A 12223-nucleotide genomic window follows, 5' to 3' on the forward strand; every position below is an offset into this window, starting at 1 on the left:
TACTCTCCTCTCTTTGTTCATCAACTGGGTCCTGTTGTTGGTCCTCAACTACTAGTTCTTTGCCAGGCCTCCTAGCATAAACCTGTTCAGCATCTACCTCATTTGGTTCACCATGGTCTGCATCTACCTCATTGTCATAGCCTCCAAATTGTGAAAAATCAGGTCTATAATCATCACTAGCATGTCCACCAAAATTTGAAAAATCATCTCTGTATCCATCATCAACATGTCCATCAAACTGTGAAAAATCATCTATGTACTCATTATTACCATGTCCATACTCATCATCATTACCATTATCATCTTCACGCTCTACATATGCTCTGCATGACAATAATAATGATCTCTCTCACTCTCACTGTCACTACTAACACAATAAACCACATCTTCATTCTGTTGATCATCACCAACAACCTTTAAGGCTTGAGCATCTACACCTTTTGGTTCCTCACTAGGTTGTCTAATATCTAAGGGCTCAAAATCCTCCACTGGTAACTCAAGTGGCTTATCCATTGGATGTTCAACAAACACATGAATCTCTTCATGACCCTTCACCAAGTCTGTCATAAACACAGCAGCAGCATCATCAACTACCTGGTGGAAATTTGTATGCTCTGGGTCCACACCAGGAATCTTAAACCAGAGCCTATCAACTGCAGTGTATCCAAAGTCCCTACAGATGCTTTCCATCTCTACTTTTTACCACCTATTTGGGTCACAATTTTCTACTTGATCTACTGCCCCTCCCACATACTTTTGAGGGTCCCAAGTGAAATGCCCACCATGGTGGACATTTAGAGTAAAAAACTCATCCATCTTGCATGAAATTTACAGCAAAAACAGATATCCACTTCTCAAATTAAAAAGAATTTTTCAATCTAATAAAGTAATAAACAAGTAAAAATCAACCACAAAAAATAGCATCATAGGAACACAAGGACCCAAGCATTTTTCGAAAGGAACACACAATATAGACAAACAATACAAATACCAACAAAAATATTTCATTTTTTATCACAATCAACGTTGTGGTCCCTGAAAAAGGTGTCCACTACACAAAGCTATAAAGAGAGAGAGAGAGAGAGAACATACCTTTACAATCTAGATTCAAAATCATAGTGTCTTTTTAGGGTTATTAATGATAAATTTGGGTATGGTGTGTGTCGAATGGTTTTTTCAGATGATCAATTTCAGCTCTCAGTGGGTATGGTGTGTGATTGTTGAGCGAGTGAGAGCAAGTGAGAAAGGATTTTCAAAAATTAGGGTTTCTAAGGGGCTGATTTGGGGTTTTCTGAAGCTTTCACATGTGCCGGTGGTTAAAAACGAAGTCACGTGAGAGTAACGTGACTTCTTAATGGCGGGAAGCTGCCACGTGGAGCAATAGTTGACACGTTGCAATAAAGAAAACAATATTTTATTTCACCATCTGCCACATAGGAAAATTTTGTCACTGAGGTAACGATAGGGACAATAGTGAAACGCATTTTTCAGAATAGGGACTAGAAGCAGTAAAAATAAAAAGTAGGGACCAAGATGATAATGGCCTAAAAAAGTAGGGATGAAAGTAGTATTTCCGCCCAAATAGAAATAATCTTCTGGTTCTTTATCATGATATGGTCCTCACTTTGAGCAATAATAGTATTTCACCGCTCTTCTTATGCTCAAATGTAAAAATCCAATAGCAAGTTATTAGTAAGTTCGGCACATTGTTAAGGTGTTATATTATGCCTTCAATAATGTGTAAAAATATAATCCAAGCTACCATAAGCTTTCAAGAGCTTAAGAACAGCAATAGCTCTGAGCAAAAATTTAATCTGTGATGGTGACTTCATTTTGGCTTGATCATTGAGCGGTAGAGTGAAACCGCAATAACAACATGATAGTTGAGTTTACCAAAGTCTTTTAGTGATCATTGCTTTGGTCCAGCCATCGAAGACTTCATAACACAATCATATTGACAGCTCGATATTCTTAAAATTATTATATAAGAAACAAAGCATGGAAAAATATTTGTTCTATACATTTTTACCAAAAAAGAAACAAAAAAATTTTTAGTATGATTCTACATAGACAAAAAACCAATCAAGAAATACCCTTGCTATAAAAACTACCACATTATGATGCCTAATGCTACTAGATAAAAACATCATGTTACCATCTATACTGTCTTTGGGTTCTTTCAGCCCGCGTTTGAAGGCCTTCCCCTGCCTCTACGCTTTCTTTGTGGCGCACTGACTACATCCAACTTCCTCTTAGGAGGCCTCCCCCGTTTTTTATGTTGTGGTTGTTCCTGCTGCTGTGAAGGAAACAATACGTCCATGGTCATAGTAGATAAAGTTGGTTTTGGATTAGGAGGCCTCCCTCGGCCCCGTTTTTTAGGTGGGTGCTCCTGATGCTGCTGCAATTCATTATGATCTTGATGATCCAAGGCAATTGACACTTGCACCAATGCATCTTCCTTTGCCTTGGGTGTAGGACGCTTCGCTTGCCCTTGACACCCTGCTTGCTGGTGCTCATATTGATTCTGATCATCTATGGGCAACAATACCATTGTACTTTGATCTGCATCACCCTTTGATTTAGGAGGCCTTCCCCAGCCTTTATGCCTTTTCAGCTGCTGCCGAGCCCCCATAGCCACGTCCAAATCTGGCTTTAACTTTGGAGGCCTCCCTCGACCTTTACGCTTGAGTGGCTTCTGCTGCTCATGCTGATGTTTTGAGAGGGATTTTTTCTTGGTATCATTTACGGCCAGTTTAAGTTGGGAAGCATCTTGGTCTCGAGGACGTAGTTGCCTACTCTGGCCATTCTGATGAGCTGTGGGAAACAATACACTGGTAGTTTGATCTTCATTCTTCATTTTCTCGTGAGGCCTCCCCAACCCTTGGTGCTCTGGTGTCTGCTGCTTATGATGATGCTTATCATCTGAGGGATATTTCCCCATAGCTGTGTCCACATCTGGATTTGACTTCAGAGGCCTCCCTTGAACTTTATGCTGTAGTTGTTGCAACTCATGCTGATGCTGTGAGGCTGATAATTTATTTTGGAAAACACCTTGGCCTTGAGGATCTAGTTGCCTCTTCTCAATCTGTTAATTAATCCATGAAATTGAAATCATATGGCACATTCAATCAGATTGGTAAGGCTTCCATGGAATTGAAATCATATGGCACATTCAATTGGTGGTTACATATATTATTTAATATTTATTGACAATTCCATGGCCAGAGTGTTACTATATTCATATTATATTACTAATTATAAATAGGTTAAAAAAAATTAAAAACAGTAGTTGACATCATTGCTACCTGGCTTTTAAGTGCTGTTGACTGGCCACTATTAGACAGCTGCTGGCCCCGAGGCCGTAGTTGCCTTCGCTGTAGTTGCCCCAATGTCTGTGCCAGTGTTTGACCTGATTGGGCAAGTTTTGCAGGTTCAAGCTCTATAGGTCTTTCTTGTATCCAATTTCCAGGTTGCTGGTCCTGCATATGCTACCAATTACTTGAATTGATATTCTATTTGACATATAGTGATTGCTAATTTAAGAAAACTCAACAGTTATCATTTAATCATCCATTTTATTCCCAAATCTTTGACAATATACTCCCTCCGCCCCAATTTGTTTGTCTTCTATTCCATATTGGAATGTCCCAAAATGTTGTCATGTTTCTAAAATTAAAATCCTTAATATACTAATGTTCCTATTATGCCCTTACTTTATTTCCAAAACCATTTCAGATTTAGTATTCCAATTTTTTGATAAATTTATTTAAAGGTAGTTTTGGAAACTTTTTTATACCACAAACAAGACAATAAATTATGTTCCCTTAAAAAGTTGGGTTTTTGAAACAAGAGAAACAAATTGGGATGGAGGGAGTAAATATTAACCGTGACCGTAATAGCTCAACAAAACAGAAGATGTCACCATCAATACTTGGCACTCAGGTGCTTTCATCTTGCTATATATTATTTAATATTTATTGACAATTCCGTGGCCAGAGTATTACTGTATTCATAACACTAATTATAAATAGGTTAAAAATAAATAAAAAACAGTAGTTGACATCATTGCTACCTGGCTTTTAAGTGCTGTTGACTGACCACTATTAGACAGCTGCTGGCCCCGAGGCCGTAGTTGCCTTCGCTGTAGTTGCCCCAATGTCTGTGCAAGTGTTTGACCTGATTGGTCAAGTTTTGAAGGTTCAAGCTCTATAGGTCTTTCTTGTATCCGATTTCCAGGTTTCTGGTCCTGCATATGCTACCAATTACTTGAATTGATATTCTATTCGACATATAGTGATTATTAATTTAAGAAAATTCAATATTTATCATTTAATCATCCATTCTATTCCAAATCTTTTACGATATAAATATTTAACCATGACCGCAATAGCTCAACAAAACAGAAGATGTCACCATCAATACCTGGCACTTGGGTGCTTTCATCTTGCCACTATCAGATACAGAAGGCCTTTGACCTCGAGGTCGCAGTTGTCTCCGCTGTTGGCCCAGTGTTAGCAGCTGTTGACATGGTTCCTAAAGTATGTTAGTTCAAGGTCTATAGGCCCTTCTTAGTTAAAATATATACATAACTTCTCTCAAACATGATAAACAAATAATAATGTAACTTAGGTATGTGCAACCTTTTCTAACAAGTTCACTTCCTATTGCTCTCTCTGCCTTTAATTATTCATTAAGTCCAGACAAAGGAAAAAAAAAATTATCTTTTTAAATCACCAAGCAAAATTTACAAAAATATAGTTTTTACATTGCTTTCACTTTCTTTTAAAGCAACAATAAATTCCCAGATAATGAACTCACTTATAAACTCCTTTCTATTCTATTAAAAAAATATATCAAAATCAACAATTTATACTATTACATTTATAAATAAAAAAATAAGTTCATCTGGAAAAGCTTACGGTTATGCCTAATATTCAGTATCTTTGAAGTTTGTATTCTATGTTCATTTCTACGTTCAAACTTCAAACATATTCTATATAATGGTAAATCAGGAAAAGCTGCCACATTGATACCTGACATTCAGATTTCTTCACATCGACAGAATCAGATTCCAATGCCTTTGAGGCCTGAGACCCTGTTTTCCACCGTTGTTGCCTCTGACTTGGTTGTTGCCTTTCACATGATTGCTTGAGTACTGTTAGTTGAAGCTCCACAGGCCTTTCTTGAATTGAATTTTGCAGTTGTGATATCTGGTCAAGGCATATTAAATTCACTGTCATGCTTACAATTTTCAGCTTTCTTTGATGATTATTTCTATAATGCGGTGTTTGCTACCTTTGTATTCATAATAAATAGTTAATTGCAAAGAGATGAGAAATTGTTATTGTTACTACCTGGCATTCATGTTCCTCCCCCAGGTCCAGTTGCTTCTCCATCTCAAGCTGCCTTGAGTCCATGTTGAGATATTTTGATATGGATTCCTCTTGCCTATCACTTTCTGCTTCCATTGTTGTTGAATGAAGTTCAAATCCTCTGTCTGAATTTCCAAGGTCCGGCTGTTGCTCATTTTCAAGCTGTTCTGAATTTGTGAGGACATCAGTGGAAGTTCTAGTTGGCTTTGACCAGGCTGCTGGCACCTCTAGCTGACCAGAAAGCTTTAGTTGCTTATGTTTCAGAGATAACTCCGGCGATACTTCTTCATCAAATCCTGGAGGCCTTTTTGGATCAGAAAATTCAATTTGCCACTGCTCAGGATCCTTTAGAATTTCATTCTCTTGTTCTTCTATCACAAGTTTTAGAGTGTCATCCTTTGACACTGCCCTCTCACTTTTTGAGTAAATAATATCCATCAGCTTTTCCTGGATTTTCTTTGTCCTCTTCAGTAATTCTATGCACTTAACCTGTCATTCATCAAGTATTAAAAAAGATAAAAGGTTTAATAAAATGATTCTTTTTATAAGATGAAAAGAGATTGTCATGTCACCTGTGATAGAAGTTTAAAACCATCATTGTCCAATCTCTGGCTTGTAAGAGAACCCTCAGTCATCACAATAGCTTTATGTTTCTCTGGTTCCTTGGATGACTGCATGTCACTGTTTATTAACCAAGAAAAGCAAGAGTACATGAGATCAATAATAACAAGGAAAGGGCACAATAAAGACACAAAATAACTGAAAAGGGGAAAACCTAGGGCCAATCATGTTGATCCTCATTTCAGTTCGTGGCTCATTTTGTTCCTCAATCACTTCACCCTTTTGCTCTTGTGGTTCAATCAGCTTTTCAATTAATAGAATTTCTTCTTCTTGCAATTGAATTTTTTTTTCAATATCTTTGATTACATGATCGCATGGCAAGTTTTGCACTTCAATCAGTTCGCTTTGCTGTTCTTTTCCTTGACACTGATCTTGAATTACATCACCCACTCGTTCTTGAATTTGTTCTCCAGTCACATTATTTTTCTCTACTATTCCAATCTGCTCCTCAACAATCACTTCAATTTCATGCCTTTGTGTTTGACGTTGTTGTGACCTCACTTCATCTTGCTGTTTATTTTTCTGCACTTGAGATGGATATTTTTCCACAATCATATCACCTTTCTGTTCTTGATTTTGTTCTTCAATCGATTCAACTTTGTTTTGCTTTGCTTCATTGTGGTTTTCTACAACTTCAAGTTGTTGCACTTGTTTTATTTGTTCTTCAAATACATCATATTGTTCATCTGCTTGCTTCTCTTCAATAACCTGCAATTGTCGCTCTTCTAATTCATCTCGATCCTCAATTTCTTCAATTTGATGCCTTTGTGCTCTATCCTGATTTTCAGTCATTACAATTTGTCGTCCATCGTGATGAATCTGTTCCTCAATTGCCTCAATTGATCGTTGTTCATCTTTTTCATCTTCAGATTTTTTATCACGTACCCCTTGTGCTAGATTTTGTTTATCATTCACTTGAAATCGTTGTTCTTCTGGAATTTGTTGTTGATCAGTAACATTAATTTTCTGTTTTTCTTGCCTTTGTTTGCCAATTTGTTCAATCTGCAATTCCTGTGATCGATTTTGGTCCTCGATCTCTTTGATTTGATGCCTCTGTCCTCCACTGAGTTCACCATTCACTGCAATCTCCAGATTTTGGGATTGCTTGTCTTCTTTAAGCATCTGCTTCTTCTCAAATAGATATCCTTCTTCAACATTATGCTCTCTATCTCCTTCACTGGCATGGTAATGCCTCTTCTTCCGTTTCTTCTTCAGACCTCTTTTAGGAAGAGAATTACTTTTTTCACCAGGAAGCCTATAACAATTTTCTGAAACTTTAATGATCTCTCCACTCGCACTAAGCTTGCTCAGATGATGACTTAAAAAACTTGCATGAGCCCATGGCAAATCCTCAACCCCTTCCAAAATAAACTTAGATATTGCTTCCATGGTTGAGCCCTTTCCATCATTCAATTCTTCAATCGCTCTGCGTATCATCTACACAAACTCACATGTTATGTTAGGACATCTAAAAATCATCAGAAAACTGGTGTAGAAGCACTATCAACGAAAAAGAGAATAATACCAGGGCATAAGTGGGATGATCAGGGGTGTGCAAATCAGGGAGTTTCTTGCAAATGCATTCTTCAATTTGGTTCCTGAGATCAGGTCTGAGGGTGTTGGAGGGGTATGAGCTCTCAAATTTTATCATCACGGCATCAGTAAGCTTGTTTAATTTGAGTCTCTGTTCACATTGTTCAAAAGTGTTGTCAGCAAGGGTTGGGAAAACATATGTAAAACTAGTCCATAAGTAGACCAGTTTAACAGTCATTGATTCAGCCATCTGGATCAATGGATGAGTCATGACATCACCTAATCTGCTTTCATAAACATAAAGCCAAAGGTTTGAACACACACTATGTGCGTGTTAACTGACAATAGCATAATTAAAGGAAAAAATTTAGTAAGCAAGATTATAATTACTAATAGATGCAAAATGAAGAAACAATTTAGGGACAAAGTTATAAATTACCTGTTCCAACTCTTTCTAGTTCTAGCCAGCCTCTTTCATATAGGGTTAAAGGTTATTATAATAATGAATAAACCCTAACCATCCAACCTCATTCATGAAATAAGTAACATGCTAGTCACATACTCACATGACCTTTTAAAATACTCAAGACAATATCACAAATTAAATATAGCATATAGAAATAAAAGAAAATGGCCTAATGGGCCTTTTTTTCCTTTACCATTAAGCTTACATTCTCCAACATCAATAGTCAAGTATCCAAATTGCTGATTTCAGGCTAAATTATTGGGAACAAAACTTTTACGAATGATAAGTGCAACAAATCAATAAGAAAAATAATAATGATTAATACATGAGACTTCGATTCCACATAATAACACCAAAAGCTGTGAGTGCGTGTGCATATATATAAGCTTTAGCACCCAGGGAGGGCAATGGAAGATTCAAAGTAGCAACCTATACTTTACGACACATGATCTGTAGCTGATTTTGCTATCCCTTGGGCTTAATAATGCCAGAAGCTGCGTACAGTGCATAAGACTCCCACACCCACACATACAATAAAATGACCCAACCTAGAGAAACCTAATTATAACATTGCTGCTGGTAATGGTGTCACTACTCGTTCTGCTAATACGCATAAGAATCCAAAAATATGCCATGAGTCCCCATTTAGGTCCACCTAGAAACTAGCCTGCATAGATCAAAACCCTACTAATTGAGAATGATAATTATCTAAAGTCCAGCCACCTTCCCCTCTCCCCCATCTCTCTCCATTCCAAAGCATATACCCAAATCTAAAAGCAGCTTGTTCAGAGAGACCGTATAACCAAACCCACCTTCTCTAACACAACCATCCCCCAGAAAATAGATCATATAAACCAGGAATAACCCTGCACACTAATAAAATCTTCTTTGAGTACATCAAGATGCAAAATTTCCCAACTACTGCACAAATTATATACCAGAATTGCCAATTCTTTTCAAATCAAAAGATTTTTAATCTTATGTAAAATCCAAATCCTAATAGCATTAAAACAAATCTTTTTTTTTTTAATTTATAAAAAAAAAAATCTAAATTTTATCAAAGCTTGGAGAATACTGAGCAGTTGAGTAAAACTTAGCAGTTGTAACAACTGTAATTCAGTCATAAATCTGAACATATGGCAAAAACTTAAGTACACAACCCAATTTAGTTGTGTTGTGTGTGTGGCTGTGTGCATCTACAATAGGCACTTTAATGAACCCAGAAACTTTAGTCAGAATAAAGAAAAAAACAAGACTAAAAAGGGTAGGGAGAAACATACAGAATCAATTTCCAAACCTCTTGCTTTTTCTTCTATCACTTTTGAGTTCTGCATTGATGGGTAAAGAAAAGCTAACTCAATATGATAATTCATAAACCCAACCAAAACCCAAAAACAGTCGCACTGTTTTAGCAAGATTTGGACTCGAAGTGTCAGAACCGTAACACTCTAATCCCAACTTTAATAGGAATTGAATAAAAAGTATACCTTTTCTAATTGGATAGCACAAATAATAATACTAATAACAACTGGGTCAGAATTAGAGAAAAAAAAAAAAAAAAGCTTTAATTCAACATGAAAATTAAAAAACCCCATCAAAACCCAGAAAAAAGAAAAGAAAAGAAGAATAAGACCCAAAAACAGTCTGTGACTGCTTGAGCAATATATGGACTTGAAGTTTCTGAATTGTAACATTCTAATCCAATTTTAATGGGAATTGAATAAAAATTATAACTTTTCTAATTAGATTAAACAAATAATAATAATAACAACAGGATCACAATTAGAAAGAAAGCTTTATTTAACTCAATATGATAATTTAAAAAAAAAAAAAAAATAGACCCAAATACAGTCTGTAACTGCTTGAGCAATATATGGACTTGAAGTTTCAGAATTGTAACATTCTAATCCCAAATTCAATGGGAATTGAATGAAAATGATAACTTTTCTAATTGGGTAACATAAATAACAGCTGGGTCACAATAAGAAAGAAAGCTTTAACTCAATATGATAGCTAAAAAAAAAACCCCACCAAAACCCAAAAAACAGAAGAAAAAAATTAATCTACAACTGCTTGAGCTATGGACTTGAAGTTGCAGAATTGTAACATTCTAATCCCAAATTCAAGGGAGTTGAATAAAAATTATTACTTTTTTTTTTATAATTGGGTAACAAATATAACAACTGGGTCAGAATAAGAAAGAGAGCTTACCATCGTTATCAATGGTAATGCTGGATGCTCTGATGCTAAGGTCAGAGACGAGACGTGTTGGGTCATTAGAGAAGAGTGTGCTACAACTACAAAAACTTTTTTTTTGGTTGAAAAAGGAATGTGTGGGACCGCAAGTACGAGAAGCCAACATTTAAATTTTAAAGGTTTGGTTTGGTCTGGTTGTGATGAATTGTTTAGTTTAGTTAGGGTTTATCGTTTGGCAAAACGACAAGTTTGTGTTTTGGAAGTAAAAGTAAAAGGCAGCGAAGCGAATCTACGTTGTTTCCAGATTCGAAAAGTGAACTACTGAATTTTAAATGTCGCACTCACACTCACGCTCACTGCCACTCATCAAGGACCACGTGTTTTGCATTACAGTTTTTCCACAAATTCTTTTTTTGAACTGAATTTTTCCACAATTGTAATGTGCCATTAGTAATTGTGTACTCCTAATTCTCAAAAAAAAAAAAAAAAAATTTGTGTACTCCTAAGCTCTTTTTTTGTGAGATGAAAGAATATACTCTCGAAATGCATAATAACAATACCAAATTGTGAGTAGTGAGAAAATTCGGTAATTCATATGAACAGTCGGTCACGTATGATAATTGTAAAAAGTGGAGTAAAGTTGTACTCTTAAAATAACTTACCTCCTTGTAAGAGGGAGTGAGTACACTTCCAGAGTACTTAATAACAAGTCCACATTATAAATAGTGAGAAAAATTGATGATTCATAGGAACAGTTTGTCACTTTGATAATTGTAAAAAATGGAGTAATAATTATAATAGTTGTGCTCCTAAAATAACTCCTCCTTTTTAGGATGGGTTGATGACTTAGTAGTTGGTGCATAGTCAAAGGTTAAAACGGAATTTTATAAGAGGACTCATATCGGTCAAAGTATAATAGTATAAGAAGAGTACTCGCATCAACTTGTGTAAAAATATTCTATCTATTTTAGCATAAAAGCTTACTTTTTTTATTTTATATACTCACTTTTCAAAACAACATACATCATATTATATATTGTACATTAAATTTCATTAAAATATCAATTTTTTCTATATTTTTTAATTGTTTCTCTTTCTCCACGTATAACCACGACCATCTACCATCTTCCTTCATCGTTGGGATATGTAAAGAAATAATAAAAAATAAAATACAAAATGAATAATATCAATATAAATTTATGTAGTTAATGTAGCAAACTTGTAAATTTACACAATTATACATTGACTAATGTGGATCATTTTAAGGCAAAACTGTGTAAATGTTACACATTTTTCTATTTATACACGCATTGATGTGAGTGCTCTAAGGGGTAAATTTTGTACATCTAACTCCAAAATTTAGCCACATCAATCTATGTACACTTGTGTGAGTTTGAATTGTTACTACAGCAACCATGTAAATATACACGGTTACTATTCACATGCATATTTATTTTTCATCAAATTACAACTTACCCACATGTGATTTGGCCGAATCTTAAGTAGCCTACCAATGATTTAAAATTTGACATTTTCCCACCTGAAGTTAGCCAAGTTAGAGTTTTGTAACCCATCTCTATTAAAATAGTGCTAAATATGCACTTTTATGTCTCTATTCTCCAAAAACAAAAAACATATAAATAAAAAAAAACATAAAAAAAGAATCCAGCAGAACACTTATATCATGGGATTTCAAACCATAGGTAGGCAACTTAAATTTCAGTCAAACCTCAGGTAGGTAAAGTGTAAAATTTCAAACCACAGATAGGCAACTTAAATTTTAATAAAATCACAAGTGAGTAAACTGTAACTTGTTCTTATTTGTTTTTAATATGTTTTTACTTATATACACACAAAGAGAGAGAGAGAGAGAGAGAGAGAAAAAAAATTGATAACGAAATAATATTTTAATGAAATGTAATGTAAAATAGATAATTTAATGTATGTAATTTTGCAAAGTAATTATTTAAAATAGAAAAAGTACATTCTTATGTAAAAATAGACAAAATTTTTTATACAAGCTAATGTGAATGCT

The 12223-nt window shown here is 35.2% G+C and overlaps 1 protein-coding gene across 3 annotated transcripts; it reads right to left on the reverse strand.

The window, feature by feature from the left end:
- Window positions 1–1988: 1988 nt before the first annotated feature.
- On the reverse strand, window positions 1989–10487 carry LOC142630662 (uncharacterized). Of its 3 annotated transcripts, none has more exons than XM_075804693.1 (11): window positions 10204–10487; window positions 9273–9320; window positions 7519–7677; window positions 6148–7430; window positions 5945–6053; window positions 5355–5861; window positions 5034–5210; window positions 4423–4518; window positions 4073–4246; window positions 3306–3488; window positions 1989–3085 (listed from the first exon to the last, which is right to left on the reverse strand). In XM_075804693.1, the coding sequence occupies exons 1-11, from the start codon at window positions 10267–10269 to the stop codon at window positions 2180–2182; spliced, it is 3708 nt and encodes a 1235-aa protein (XP_075660808.1). In that variant the 5' UTR covers window positions 10270–10487; the 3' UTR covers window positions 1989–2179. The 3 variants fall into 3 exon arrangements, with proteins under 3 accessions (XP_075660808.1, XP_075660809.1, XP_075660807.1); XM_075804694.1 differs by having other exon boundaries at window positions 3306–3479; window positions 4073–4255; XM_075804692.1 differs by having other exon boundaries at window positions 4073–4255.
- Between the last annotated feature and the right edge of the window lie 1736 nt (window positions 10488–12223).

This window comes from Castanea sativa, chromosome 4, assembly GCF_040712315.1.
Source record: "Castanea sativa cultivar Marrone di Chiusa Pesio chromosome 4, ASM4071231v1".
Lineage (NCBI taxonomy): Eukaryota > Viridiplantae > Streptophyta > Magnoliopsida > Fagales > Fagaceae > Castanea > Castanea sativa.